General features: G+C 37.5%; 1 protein-coding gene across 3 annotated transcripts in view; it reads right to left on the reverse strand.

The window, feature by feature from the left end:
* phf21aa (PHD finger protein 21Aa) overlaps positions 1-15,272 on the reverse strand; it is a 72,151-nt gene that overhangs the window by 19,180 nt on the left and 37,699 nt on the right. For all 3 annotated transcript variants that reach the window (XM_039754740.1, XM_039754726.1, XM_039754733.1), the window contains exons 2-3: positions 14,532-14,633; positions 635-667 (exon numbers count right to left, since the gene is read on the reverse strand). In XM_039754740.1, coding sequence (XP_039610674.1) covers positions 635-667; positions 14,532-14,588 — 90 coding nt within the window. In that variant the 5' untranslated portion in view covers positions 14,589-14,633. The remainder of the gene's footprint in view (positions 1-634; positions 668-14,531; positions 14,634-15,272) is intronic.

The following is a 15,272-nucleotide window of genomic DNA, read 5'->3' on the forward strand; positions in this document are numbered from 1 at the left end:
AAATCATGACAGATATAATAAAAAATGTTTAAAACATGTCATGTTTGGATGACTGAGGAATCATAATTTACTCTTTGTATACTTGTAATATGAGAAGTGTCATCATAAAAGATGTGCAAGATGAAAGATGATTGGTTAGTAGCCTTGTGTCAGTCACTGACATTTATATTTAACAGAATAAAGGTGCTGCACAGTCAAGAAACAGTAATGATGAAATTCAGTGGTAACAAAACTTATAAATGGAAAATGAGTATTAAATTGTTAGAAATTGTACTTTTTCTCCCCAATAAACTGTTACAACTTTCCACATATCATCATTTGTGCAGCTCTCTGAAGACTGTAACTTGTTTAGCTGAAATCTTACATCACTACTTTGTCTTCTGCTGCATGCTCCCTCTTTCCTCCTTTTTGTAATGTTTCAATCCCAGTCCTGTCTTCATTGTCTCTGCTTTACTAACCATTATCACATTTTACTAGTCTTCTTTTGTCGCCACTTATTCAGTTCTTTTTTTAAAAATATATACAAAAGACAATGTGGACACAGACCCCTCTCTCTCAGTGATATTTTAACACAGAAGTGCCCATTCAGTTCTTTCTTCTGACCAATCAAGCAATGACAGCTCAGACTACTTACCTGAGGGTCCTGCTTCATCTGTGCAACCAGTTTCTGTAAATAAAAAAGAAATACTATATTAATGACATACATATATGTAATGTAAGACAAATAATTTTAACTTTACTTTTGTATTGGCTGGTAAGCAAAATATGTGCTGCATATCACCTGCTCCATAATGAACAAATCCATTTAACAGCCCATATTACATTTAATCAGCGTTTCATGGAATGATTTCTGGCTCAATATAAAGGCACAGAAAATGCATTCTGATGTAGTCAACATGGTTCTATTACTTTTTATACTTGGATTACATGAAAGTTAAAATTTTGCAGGTTAGAAAATAATTATTTCAGGCTTCACATTTTGAACATATATTTGAAAATCTGATTCAGCCTACAGAATGTCTAAACTAGACAATAGATTAAGAGATCCATAAATATTATTAAGATATGCAATTTACTCAATTCTGATAAAAGATATTTACACACTTCTAGCTAGGTTACCCGGCTTCTGCTGGGAAATTTTCTAAGTTAATGGGCCCCAGTTATTGTCTATTAGAAGTACTATGTAAAGAATTACTTTTTTGTATACAATATATTTTTTTTAAACCAGGGGCTAATATTAGTTGATTTGAGCTGTTTACTGTTGAACATGCTACATACAGTCCTAGGTGATATTAGTAAGAAAGAGATTGCAGCAGAACCGGTAAAATAAATGTAGTAGTGAAATAAAGGCGATTTAAAGTTGATTCATTCCTGATAAACACTCCTAAAAATAGACTCTCCATTAACATCAAAGCATTAGCAAATTAGTACTGCCTAAGTATACAGAGTATATGAATAGATATATACAAACAAAAAACAAAAGTTACTAATTACCTTTACTCACTTCAAAACACCATCTTGATCTCCTTATCACATTCTGAGAAACAGCATCTCCAACAGTTACAGAAAAAAAAATGGTGCTTCATGTTTAGTCATTGCTTGGCTCAAATGGGTTAATCTGCAGGGTTTTGTATTTTTGCTTTTTGTATATTCTCCTTTTTTATTTTAAACTTCAAAAAACACCAAATGATAATCGGTTGATTAGTATTGTGAACTTAATGGTGATATGCAAGTGGACAACAGTGTTGGCTTATTCAAAAATGCAAGGCTAGGCACCGGTAACAATATGCAGCACAATCAGGTTATCTCAAATGAGTTGTCACATCTGACACGACCCCCCACTTTGCCAAAGTGATCTACAACGCTGCACAATATTTTTTCCGTTTCCCTTTTTTGGCTCAGCTGATTCTTGGCATTGCACATAGTGATGTTAGGCTTGCCAGAAGCGACGTCTGGATAAGTTGCCCTCCACTATATTTTGCCCCGGTATTTATGTACATATCTATATTTGCAAATAAATAATGTAATAAACCTTACCCAACATTGAAATTAAAAAAGGTTCACTCGGGTAGCGTCCTTATACGACTAACAGATCAACATGTTCCACTGAAAATAGTATGCATGATTGCCTTCATAAAAGGTGAGTATTGTACTTAAAATTGAATCCATGCTATGTGATATAGTATTGAACGATTTTTTTATTTATTTTTTGCCAGCACTACAGCCGTTTCAAGACGTGTATTTATGGTTTTTGTCTCCTGATTATCAGTGGTGTGTGGCTGTGTTGAAGAACCATCAACACCTCACAGACAGCGCAATATCAAAACTGTTGCGTCACCACTCACCGCATAGTGTATTACTTTCTCACTGAAAGCATTATTTCTGCATCGTGACTAAACCTAATTACACAACTAATTGCCAGTAATCCAGGCAATCAGAGAAACAAGAAGCATACAGTGATCCTTCCTCGATCGCGGGGGTTGTGTTCCAGAAGCCCCAACGAAAGGTGAAAATCTGCAAAGTAAAAACCATATGTTTATATGGCTATTTTTATATATTTTAAGCCCTTATAAACTATCCCACACTCTTATAAACATTTCCCGCACAGTTATACAGCATAAACCCTTTGTATTATTTTAGATATTAGGCAAGATTCGTTGAAATTATGTATGTAAACACACTGTTTACATACAGTAAAACCGAAATATTATTTTAAAGATACCGAGCGTCTCCGATATCACATATGTTACAGCCATTACGATAGACAGGCTACCAGCAAAAAATACGTACAATGCAAGAAAAATTGTATACAGTAAAACGTGTGTAGTGACACTAAACGTACATACATGTACTAAGTACTGTACGTTGAAAATTAATTATGGTTACTCACCAACATTGACATGACGACTTGACCGATAACGATGAGTTTAATTTTACTGCACAACAAAGGAGAGCGTTACAGCTCTTCTAAAGGAGCCTCTTCAGGCAACTTGTAGCACCGCCGGTGTAGTTCTTCCGGCAGTCTTCAACCCAAATCCCTAAAGCAGATTCCATCCGGACTAACGCCTTATTACATCCACTTACAACTTGTTTTGCGCCCGGCCGTAGATCATATATTCTTTTCCTCCTTTTTAAATAAAAAATCGTAGACTCATTGATACCGTGATGGCGTCCTACAGCAGTGCAGCTGTTCCCTTCCTTCAACATATCCAAAACTTTTAACTTTTCAGCAATCGTTAGCATCTTCCATTGGCACTTGGGCATGGCCCATGAAGCAGTAGCAGGAGCAGATCGTTTTGGAGCCATAACAAAGGGCTTGCTTATGCACACAAAGGTAAACATAAAAGAGCACAAAAGTTAACTCTTTACACAGCAAAACACGATGATGCTGAATGAGCGAGACGAGACTTCCTGATTAACGCAGTGGAATCGAATTCAGCGCTCCTTCGCTGAGCCAATCAGCACACATGAACTTAACTGCATTGCTCTGATTGGGTAGCTTCTCAGCCATCCGCCATTAGCATCCCTTGTATGAAATCCAGTGGGCAAACCAACTGAGGAAGCATGTACAGGAAGTAAAAAGACCCATTGGCCACAGAAAAATCTGCATTATATATTTAGATATATATGCTTACATATAAATTCCGGAATATAGTGAAGCCGCGAAAGTCGAAGCGCGATATAGCGAGGGACTACTATACTGCTATTTCTGCATCAAATCAAAGGAATAGCCCAAAATTTTGAAAATCGTAATGTAATTGATTACCTTAGAGGCATTGCATACAACTTTAACTCTAATCAATAATTTTATAAACGGAAATGATTTTTGTGAACATTAAAATTACAAAGATATTAATTTAGTACATAATTGTATTTCACGTATGTTTTTTTCGCAACAGCATGTGATAGATTTTTGTAAAATTATTTGGATTCGTTTAATCAAAATAAAAATTTATATATGTTTAGACAGCATTTCATTTAAGTGATACACTATTGCTAACTTTTTATCATTTTGCTACAAAAATGTTTAAATTAGGAAAGTCAGTTTTGAACAGTGAGAATGATTATTCACTTTATTTTTTCTATAAACTTCCAACACTCAAAATGTCTGGGTGTGGATATTAGAAGTTACTGGGGTGGGGGAGAAATATCATGGAGGCGAAATGTAGTGGCGGTGAAATGTTGGGGGCGAAATGTGAGAAGCAAAATTTCTATAAACCAAGAGAAGCTGCTCTACCGTGTATACAAATTACATGAAGCAACAGTTTGGAACTCTGTTGTGAGCGGTGTAACAGAGGAGGGGCAATTTTATTTTATTTAAAACACACTTTTTGTTTCAGCATTCTGTGGCCCTGTTCTGCGAGTTTACGTGGTGTACCACTTCATGGATCAGCTGTAGTTGTTCCCAGATGCTTCCACTTCACAATAACTTTTACTGCCAGTGTTTATCAGTGTTGGTGTTACCGATGTTCCCAGAAGGAGATGTTTCATCTCGCAGGGTACCCTGGATATCATCGAGAGGAGTTGCAGCACACGGCTCAATGGCAACTCTGGTATGTACCGGGAATGAAGAATGATGACTGCGAGGGCTCTGAGAGCAGATAAAGAGGCGTTTGTTAAAGGTATCTGTGAGCAAGTGACACACCATTTGTGGTCTAGCGACCCACTTCCTGCTTACAGAGGAATTGAAGCATTACGCACATCTGAATCTGTTCCTCAGACAGCCGCAGTCAGGGCGGCTGATGGAACGGTCCTTACGGATGACGTTGCAGTTGTGACCCACTAAGCTGGCTACTTTGAGCAGTTGTTCAAAGCTGATCCTCCGGCTAGGACGCTGGATATCTCTGGGTCCACGGTCCTTGAGGTTGATCCTCCAATTAGCTGTGAACCACCCAATCTCACTGAGATTGCACAGGTGGTGAACCAGGTGAGGGGGTGAAAGGCTGCAGGGATCTGTGATATCCGGGGTGAACTTCTCCAGGCTGGTGGTAAGACTGTCCTCTTGGCATTGCAAGCAATCTTTGATTCCATTTGGGAGACTGGCATCATCCCAACTGACTGGAAAACAGGACTTATTGTCCCAATCTGGAAAGGGAAGGGTGATTGCCTGGATTGCAGCAACTACAGGGGGATAAAACTGCTCTCGGTGCCGGGTAAGGTCCTTGCTAGGATCGTCCTCAATAGGATCCGTGATCATTTGGCTCACCTACCAGCGACCGGAACAGTCTGGTTTTACGCCTAAGAAGTCTACCATTGACCGCATCCTGGCACTGAGGGTTCTCATGGAGCGCAAACACAAATATCGGCAGAGTTTCTTTGCAGCCTTTGTTGATTTTTGCAAAGCGTTCCGACTCAGCTGATCAAGCTGCCCTATGGGACATCCTGAGGGTTCGCGGGATCACCTCGAGGTTGCTGGATATCATGGCCGGCCTGTACACTGGTACTGTGAGTGCTGTGCATAGTGGAGGCAATACATCTGCGTTTTTCCCAGTTGATTCTGGTGTTTATCAGGGATGTGTTCTTGCTTCTAGACTGTTCAATACTTGTATGGACTGGGTGTTGGGCATGGGGTCCAGCAGCTATGAGGCATCTGTTGGTGAAGAAAGGTTCACGGATCTTGACTTTGCTGACGATGCTGTAATCTTTGCGGAGTCAATGATCGGGGTGCTTGAGAGGCCTTTAATGACCTCTTGGGCAAAGCCATCAGCAGTGTGTCTGTCTGTGTAGAGAGTGTCGACCTTGTTGAGAGGTTTACTTACCTTGGCAGTAACATTCATGTCTCTGGTGACTCTTCCTATGAAGTCAGTAGCTGGATTGGGAGAGTATGGGGGGTCATGAGGTCGCTGGAAAGAGGTGTATGGCACTCCCAATATCTATGCAAAAGGACAAAGGTCCAAGTCTTTAGAGTCCTGGTGCTTCCTGTTTTGCTATATGGCTGCAAGACATGGATACTATCCAGTGACCTGAGATGAAGACTGGACTCCTTTGGTACTGTGTCTCTCCAGAAGATCCTCATTGTTGGGGTCCCGAGTGGCTTGATCGGGCCAACGGGTCGCCCATGTAACACCTGGCTGCGGCAAACAGAGGGTCATTTCTGGAGGGTGGGAATGGACCGCGTGTCTGCCTGGGGGTTGCCAACCGGGACCCCGAGTTGTTTTGTCGTGTAGTGGGTGCGGCAACATGCTGTACCAGTGCATGCTCCCCAACTTGACTTGATTTGTTTATCAATGGAGATTGCATGGCTATGGACCTGAACTCAATCATTTGGAGGGGTGTTCACATAATTCTAGAGTATATAATAGTCTGTGAAAAATTCTCTGTGTGTATGGTAGAACAATAAAGTTAAACACACTACGTGGTACTTTATGTCTATGTTGAACTAAGTGTCTCTGTTTATTTAGTGCCTTTGGTCTTTTGAAATGGCATACTAAATATGAACACGAATTAAATAAAAGATTGCCTAAGTAAACTGAGGACTCCAAAATACACCATAAATTGTATCTGTATACTGTATATTGATTTCACAGTGAATAAAATTATACCTACTTCATATATCTCATAATATCTACTTCACAAACCACCTAAGACCACAAAATAATTGAATCTGAACAATGTACTGCATGTACATAGTAGAGACAATAGTAGAGACACTACAGTGAAAAAGGAAAGGTCACTCAATTTAGATGCAAGTATTTTTAGAACAATGAGAACATAATAATATTCTAAATAGAAAGGACAGCTATTTGCAGATTTCTTATAGAAAACTCTCTCAGTTTTACATAATTTCTAGTACCAACACTAGAGAATTTCAGTTTTGATGGAGTAACCAACTGCAGTTTGACGAATTCTATTTTAAGTTCTTCATCTCAGGAATGTTGATATAAAATGGACCACAGAACACTGCTAGATCCTTTCTAAGGCTTTTGAAGGCTGTGGACATTATCAGTAATTCCACTTATAATCTGGACATTTTGCTCTATTTTATGAATGCACCATGTAACATTTCTTGCTTTTTCACTTTCACTTTCTGATACAGCATTTCAAAGTTCAAAAGTGATAAGTTTCAACCTCTGTTAGGGATTTTTAATCTCAATAGATCAAACATTCTTACTAATTCATTACTACTTTGTATTTCAGCCTTTAGACTATCTGCATGATCTTAACATGGCAATACCTTGCATCCTTTCATCATTTTTGCAGCTCAGGCACAAGTTTGTTTGCTCTGCAGCTACAAGTGAGATCTGGATTTCAGATTTGCAAAGCATGTTCATAGAATTGTTTCAGTATGCATTGAGGGCTTAACCTGTCTATCTAGGCATAACAGAAGCAACTGTGAAGGTTAAGAGTGTCTTACAGACAGGTTCAGAAGGTGCCTGAACTGCTTGTAATTTAAGCCATTTGTACAAAATTAGCATACTGTAAGTAAGGACTACATCCAATACATTTCCCAATGAATCATTTCATTATACAGAGGTGCCAGTGTAAAATTGAATGTTTACTGATAATAAATCCGAACTTGAATGCTATAAAAATGTATTTAATATAGTCCATAATGAAAGGCAGATATTTGTCCATTACTTATTTAAATAGTGCCAGATCTCTTATTATTTACAATACTATAATTGTAAGTAACAGTTTCCAATTAGATGGAAATTATTGATGAAGGCGAATTTTTACCCAAACAGATACTTAATGTGGATGACACAGGACTATACTGGAACAGGATGCCAGACTGAACTTTTAAATGTAAGGAGGCAAAGTCGATGTCAAGCTATAAAGCATCAACTCTTGTTGTTTGGTGGCAGTGCTCCCAGTGATATGAAGCTGAAGCATCTCTTAGGGCATCATTCAGAGAACCCAAGAGCCCTTACAAATAGAGCCAAGGGCTCTCTTCCTGTTGTGTGAAAGAGTAACACCAAAGCCTGGGTTACAATGGATATTTTCCAGGTTTTTCCACCACTTTATCCCGAAGGTACACAAATATTGCTTAGAGAAGGACATCCCAGTCAACATTCTATTAATGCTCAACAATTCTCTGGGCCATCCCCCATTTATGGACGACTTCCACCCCAACGTCATGGTAGTGTATCTGCCACTAAATACTATGTAGCTTGTCCAACATATGGACCAGGGAGTTATAGCGATTTTCAAGAAATACTTTTATGTCACAATTTTCATCAGGCAGTAAAGGTGACTGATTAATCAGGAACAACCTTGCAACAATTTTGAAGAATTATAACATGTACAAGGCCATAAAAAACATTGAGTTTGCTTGGCGTGATGTTATGGCTGTCACCATGAATGGGGTTTGGAAGAATCTTAGCCTGCAGTTTTTTCACAACTTTTGTGGATTTGAGAAGGTGGATGAGGAGTCAAAAGTGGTCTTCAGCAACTTACTGACCCTCAGCAAGAAGCTGGATCTGCAAGAGGACAACTTCACTGAACTCCTTTCTATGCAACAAGATGAGCTTACCAATAAAGACCTGATGGAATTGGAGCCCGAGAGAAATGAGGAAGAGAAACGAGAGAAAGAAGAAGTAGTAACAGAAGAGATTCCTGATGGAAGGACATGGCAAAGAGATTTTCTTTATTTGAGAAAGCACTGGCAGTTTTTGAGGCACAGGACCCAAACATATTGTAGAACAGTACATGATGTAGCTGCTCATGATGCAACAAGTACTATTCTGTCATCTACGATGAGAAACAAAGAGCTACTACCTAGACAGCACTGGATCGTTTTTTCAAAAGGGTAGATAAAATTGAATCCAGTAAGGAACCAGAGCCTGTGCCATCAATGTCAAATGTGAGTAAAACTGCAGCTTGCCCCTCCATCTCCTACTTCTGATGATTCTTTAGATGTACCAACTCCCACCTTCTCTTCCTTCTCCAGTCAATAACTCTTTGCCTCTTCACTCAATGTCAGCTCCTTAAGATTAAAAATGATTTCTTTAATTAGGATTAACAATTTGTTTCTTTAATATTACTTATAGCCAATTTACAAAAAATGTGCACGTATTTTTGCTACGTATGCCAGCTCGCCAGATGTAAGCAAGTGTACTGAGATCAACTGACTAAAAACATGGGGGGAAAAAAAGAATTTGGTTGTTGTTAAAATGCACTATAAATCAATACAAAAATATGTTAAATATTAACTTTTAAGGGCTATTTGTATTATTGTACATATGAATAAAATCTATGACAAAAAATACAACTATCTTTTAAAAGCACTTTCTTGTGTGCTGTACAGTACAAATATGTTTTGTATAGGAGTTGAGGAGACTTAGATTAAGTCTGCTTACATAGGCTAGCTGATAGTGTAAACAGAGATATCAGCGGATGGAAAACAATGGAAATAAAGATTAACTTTCTGTTTATTGTTAAAATACACAAGAAATCTGTAACAATAAACAAATATTAACTTTTAAAAGCATCTTCTTCCGTTGTACATATTTTCTATAGGAGTTGTAGGTTGGGGGTTGCATTGTGTTCACTGGGTGCCTAGGCTAACTTTGCTAGACTTATGAACAAGTTGGACTTGAAAATGCACTCTTGGGATGGAACTCGTTCATATGTAGGGGACTTACTCTTTTGTATTTTCTGATGGAAGGATACATGCTCATTTTGAGTTAACAGTGACTAGCATAGGTGGAGCTTTCATATAAAACAGCAGTCCATATAATGGATGCTCCAAATTATCATGCATATTCCATTAATAACAGCTAAGATTGTATCTGTTTATCATTTACATTGAGTTATGGCCAAAATGGCACAAAAATGCTCATAACCTAAAAGGTACAGATAAAATTAAAAAAATGTTTATAATTTATTTTGACATCCACTCAGTAATCTTGATGTTCTAAGCTATGGTTTTGCAGCAGCACGTATTATTTCTTTTCACTGCACTTGCGGATAAAGGAGATTGTCTTCAAACCTCCATGACTAATAATGGCTACCAAATTAAAAAAAATCATTCCCACCATTATGACAAACGGCGACCATATGTGACAAGGCAAGCTCATTAATAGGCACATTTAAATTTTCTGGCAGTAGTAGGTGCATGAAGTCCCACTCACAGAACCAAAGGTATTCATCCCACATTAGCATCACTTCACATTTCCTATACGCGCACCAACAGTTTTCAGTTACTCTAAGGCTCACAGCAGTAACAGGCTGTACAATGTTCTCTCTCTGGTTTGTCTTTCTGTCATTCCCTTTTCTGCCTTTAGTCTACTGCAGCTATTGAACAGTGTACTTTAGCTAATACAGGCAAACATTAGCAGTAAGACTGAAAATTTTGTCATTCTTGATATAAAATGTATAAATTACCAAGTCACTAGTTTTAATTTTAACCTTGCATCAGGTTTAATTAAGAGTGACCTCTCAAATTCTACAGTGTACATTTTTTATATTTTAAATTATATTTAGACAACATATTAAAGTCACATCACATCAATTTTTAAATAAAGTTCTTCATATTTTCTAAGTACATTGTGATGCAGTACACTGGTCTTATTCAGATGATATATCTCCACTCAAAATGCAACTTTCTACCAATATGTTCTTTGATGGTATCACGGGCCCACACAATTCTAACGCAATATAAAGATTTCTGATGTTCATCAAAAACAGATACCACATAAGCTTAATAAAGTGTAGCTAAATAAATGACTGTGAACCTACACTGCCTATATAAAAAGATATAGCTACAGTGCCCTCGACTATTATTGACACCCCTTGTAAAAATTAGTAAGAAGGGTTAGAAAGAAAAAAAAAAAAAATCACCGTTTGCTGTTAGAACCGTTATTACACTGAAAAAATGGGAAACATCTGACTTTTAATTGAAACAGGTTAATTCAAAGAAAAACAAAGCCATCATCAAGAAATAAATATTATTAACAAAATCTCATGTGCCACAATTGTTGGCACCTTTGGAAATTAATGTGAAACAATGTAAGTGAACCATGTTTTCCATTTAAATTGGACACTTAAGTTGATTGGTGTGTATAGGAACTTTTCAGCTGAAATCAAGAATTTCCTAATTAACTGGGTTAAAAATGTGAGAAGACAGAACCAAATTTCCTTAGCCAGCTATCATCATGGCAAAGAAAAGAGAACACTCAAACCAAATAAAGGAGAAGTTTGTTGCCCTACATAACTTAGAAAATGGTTATTAAAAAATGGCTACTCGCCTGAAAATGCCCATTTCTATAGATAGGGCAATAATAAAAAAGTGTAGTCATCAACTGGAACTGTGACAAACTTGCCTGGAAGAGGACCCAGTGAGCAGGATAGTAAGAGAGACAATATCTCCAAGAATCACTGCTGGGGAATTGCAAGAAAATGTAAAATCTTGGGGTTATCAAGTCTCCAGAACCACCATCAAACAGCATCTCCATGTCAACAGATTATTTGAAAGGTGCCAGAAAGAAGCCTTTTCTGTCAGTTATCCACAAATGTAAGCGCCCGGAGTTTGTAAAACATTACTAAAACTTTGACTGGAACCGTGTTCTATGGTATGATAAAATAAAAATTTAACTTTTTGGCAATATTTGAGAATTGAAAGAGATATGACTTTTTCAGCATGCCTTTTTGACACCTCTGCGGTGTAACTTTGCCTTACATTCATAGATGCAGATGCAGATTGCATGTTGACAGTCCAGGAGTATGGAGGACTATTTCAAAATTAAATAAATAAATACACGCGTAAATAAATAAAAGTATTGTGAAATGTGAGCATAAATAAATGTATCATGAAATGAAGCCTTAATAAATAAATGTATCATGAAATGAGAGCATAAATAAATAAATAAATGTGTCACGAAATGTTTTTCGTTGCTTATTTATTTATTTCGTTTTGTCCGTAACATTCCTGCAAACCGTCATGAAATACGACTTGAAATAAAACTGTCACTTTCACTAGTCAAAGTTGAGAGGGTGGGCTCTAACACGCCCTCTAGTTACTGATTGGTGAATCGATAGCACAAGAATTAATTAGAAAAATGCTTACTACTGCCGATGAAATTGATTATGCAGAAGATATTACGTATTTCAGAGAGAGAATTGAAGATTTATCAGAAGAAATTACAATGTTGGTGGCCCTTTTAGACTCCGATAGAGATGAAACTATTTTTGAAGTTATCGAAGAACAGGTGGAACGGACTCTACTACACTCCAGTTCAGGTGATGCAGTTCCCTGCTCTGGACGTCTATCCTTTGACTTTCCAGCTGAGTCAATAGAACACCTTCTGTTATGCGGTTTAAAAGTACGACTGATTGCAGATCTATATGGTTGTATCGGAGAAGACGATCACAAGGCGAATGAGCCAGTTTGATATACGGTAAGCTGCAACAGCTGTATTAGTTTAGGTACTTTGACATGGAATGCCCAAAGCAGCTCCAACTAATATTTTGAACTGAACAACTTTGCCACTGATCAGATCTGTACAGATGTTTGAAAAAGTAGCTGCGAATATGTACCTGACTTTATACTCATGAAACGAGGGTCAAATACTCAGCTCTGGGAGGCTATTCTGACATCCTGCAAAGAAATTCAAGCAGAAACTCTCCAAAAACTCACAAGTTTAATGGATGCCAGAATTATGACATAGGGGTCCTATGTTAATATGTAACTTGACCTGTTAAGATTTTTTTTAATTGAAACAGATTTTGATTTCAGTAAATATGACCACCTAATGCTGTAAATTCAACAAATGACCATTTTCACTTCTTTACAACCTATAAAATGTGTTGAAACTATTGTCCGTAATAATTTGGAACAGCGCATTTTAAGTTTTTATTTCTGAAAAACATACCGTTATCATTAGGAGGTTTGTTCAGTAACATTCGAATTATACTCTGATGGTTAATGACTCAAAAATTATGCCAAATGCCACTTGCATCAACTATTCAGGAAAATTGGAGAAAAGTATCATTTGCATAATAATTTGGAACACGGTGTAAGTACAAACAGTTCTACAAGGAGCACTTGATGGACTGATTGAGTGCGTTTATAGTTCATGGGATGAAACTGTTTCTGAACCGCGAGGTCCGTACAGGAAAGGCTCTGAAATGTTTGCCGTATGAGAGCAGTTCAATAAACAGCATGGCTGAGGCAGTGTGTGCTTGATGCTGTATACTGATAATTCTTTCTGATCAGCTGCTGTACAGCTGTGATTCCACACTCAGATACAGTGATATAAATATTCAGAGTGGTGCAGTAAGAGTAATATGGAAAAAGATGATCCGCTGTGGCAACCCCTAACGGGAGCAGCTGAAAGAAGAAGAAGGTGCAGTGAGAGTAACAAAACTAAAACAGCTATGGTATTTAGAATTGTTTGACCATTCTTTGGACCATTATATTGTTACTGGTTAATTACAATCAGATGTATTAAACTAATAAACGATATGCGATATGGTTAATTTCAGCGTATTTATAAAGCCACGTCAGGTATGTGGATCTAAAAAAGGAAAGGGTAACCACACAGGAACAGTACCACTGCTTTGACGCTGGGTCCTGCCAGTCTGCAAAACCGAGTACACAACTTGCGTACGCCAGGGTACGAGCTACCGTGGAAATGTGCATGGCGTTAAGCCAAGTTTAGGTTTGCTTACTTTGAGATTGCTAAAATATAAAGTGCAATACAAATAAAATGTAGTATTATTATTATTAGGTTTTATACGTCGTGATTTGAACATGGAGGTGTTCTTACTCAACATTTTTGTGCGTATGCACCGTTTACACATGAGGCCCCAGGTCAACCTTTCCTAGTATGATACGACATAAAACTTTGCTCCATTACTTCTGTTAAGGTAGTGTAGGAACCACTGTGTTTATTTTCAATGAGACTACTCAGTTGCAGGTGAAATAGGATTTTTGAAAACCTGTATTTTTTAAATAATCAAAAGTATATGAGTGGATTTATATACATTAGTTTATATAATTTCCTTAATAATTACATAATTAAAAAAAGAGGTCCTAAAAATGAATAATTAAAACAGTAGCACAATGGGTTAACAGCTTACAACTTTCCTGCACCAACGGAATATAATCAAGCCATGAAGGTGATGCAAACAATTCCTACATTTGTCTCAATTTTTGTTGACTACTTGCATAAAAGAAGTGTTGGAACAAACTGTGCTGCTACACCCTCTGAAACATTATTTGGACATTAATGCACTGTATATTGCTATAATGGTGAGATAAAGACAATTAACAACGGAAGACAGACAGACCAATATAACCCTTAAAAGTGTAGGGGTTTCCTCCAGAGAAATTACAAATAAAGCCAAGGTGTGAGTGAGTAGTGTTTTCTATACCATTAAAAAGAACTTGGAAACTCTTGACAGGAACAGGTCTAACAGAACCAAAGACACAGCAGAATCAGAAGACACGTTTCTGAGAATCAACAGAGTAAATGACTGATTTGACAATAGCAGAAACATTACCGAACATTCAGTACTCCCTTATAGATCCTTCACTAAAGTAGGTTCATCTCCCTGAAGCAGTTTTCTAGGCAGGTAAAATGACTCACCTGATGAACTTGTATTTCCACTTTTAGCGCCTCCTGCAGAGTCTGTAACTCCATCATTGATGGCTTCTCTCAGAACCACAGTCCTGGGGAGCTGACAGCCTGCTGTAAAAAATAAGAAAAATAAGCCCACTAATCACACTGAATAGGCTGAACTCAAACTGTTATGGTAGATGATAACAGCAACTACGGCTAGATAAAATTAAAGTAGCAGCAGAATATAACATATCTTTGTCTCAGTGACATGGAACTCTCTTTAGCAGGAAAAAGACAATACATAATTACAGAGTACCATGAAAGTGCAAAATAATATTCAAAACGAACAACGCAACATAAGGTTGGTGGTCTACTTGAGTAGCAAGAAGGAAAGGCATAAAATGTGAGGAGTCTGCATCAAACAGTATTATATTCGAGTCCACTTAGCAAATATCCCAGAAGACACACGAGGAACAGATTAAAAAATATGCAAAAAGCAACACACCACTGTTAAATGTTTGAAATGAAATAGCAAAGGTTCTAATCATTACTCCACAAGATATATCAATGAACGTTGTAAGAAAATGTCAAGCAAATCCAAGGTGAATATTTAACTTTGCCAGCTCAAATGACTAATTAGGCTTCTATAAACTTACTTCTTCTTTGCAATGGGCTCATTACACCCAGCTGCATATACATGGTGAGGATGAGAAAAATGTTAAATCATCAGAGCTCACCAAGTGTCTAACATATTAGTAAATATTTCCT

The sequence above is a fragment of the Polypterus senegalus genome, chromosome 1, assembly GCF_016835505.1.
Source record: "Polypterus senegalus isolate Bchr_013 chromosome 1, ASM1683550v1, whole genome shotgun sequence".
Lineage (NCBI taxonomy): Eukaryota > Metazoa > Chordata > Cladistia > Polypteriformes > Polypteridae > Polypterus > Polypterus senegalus.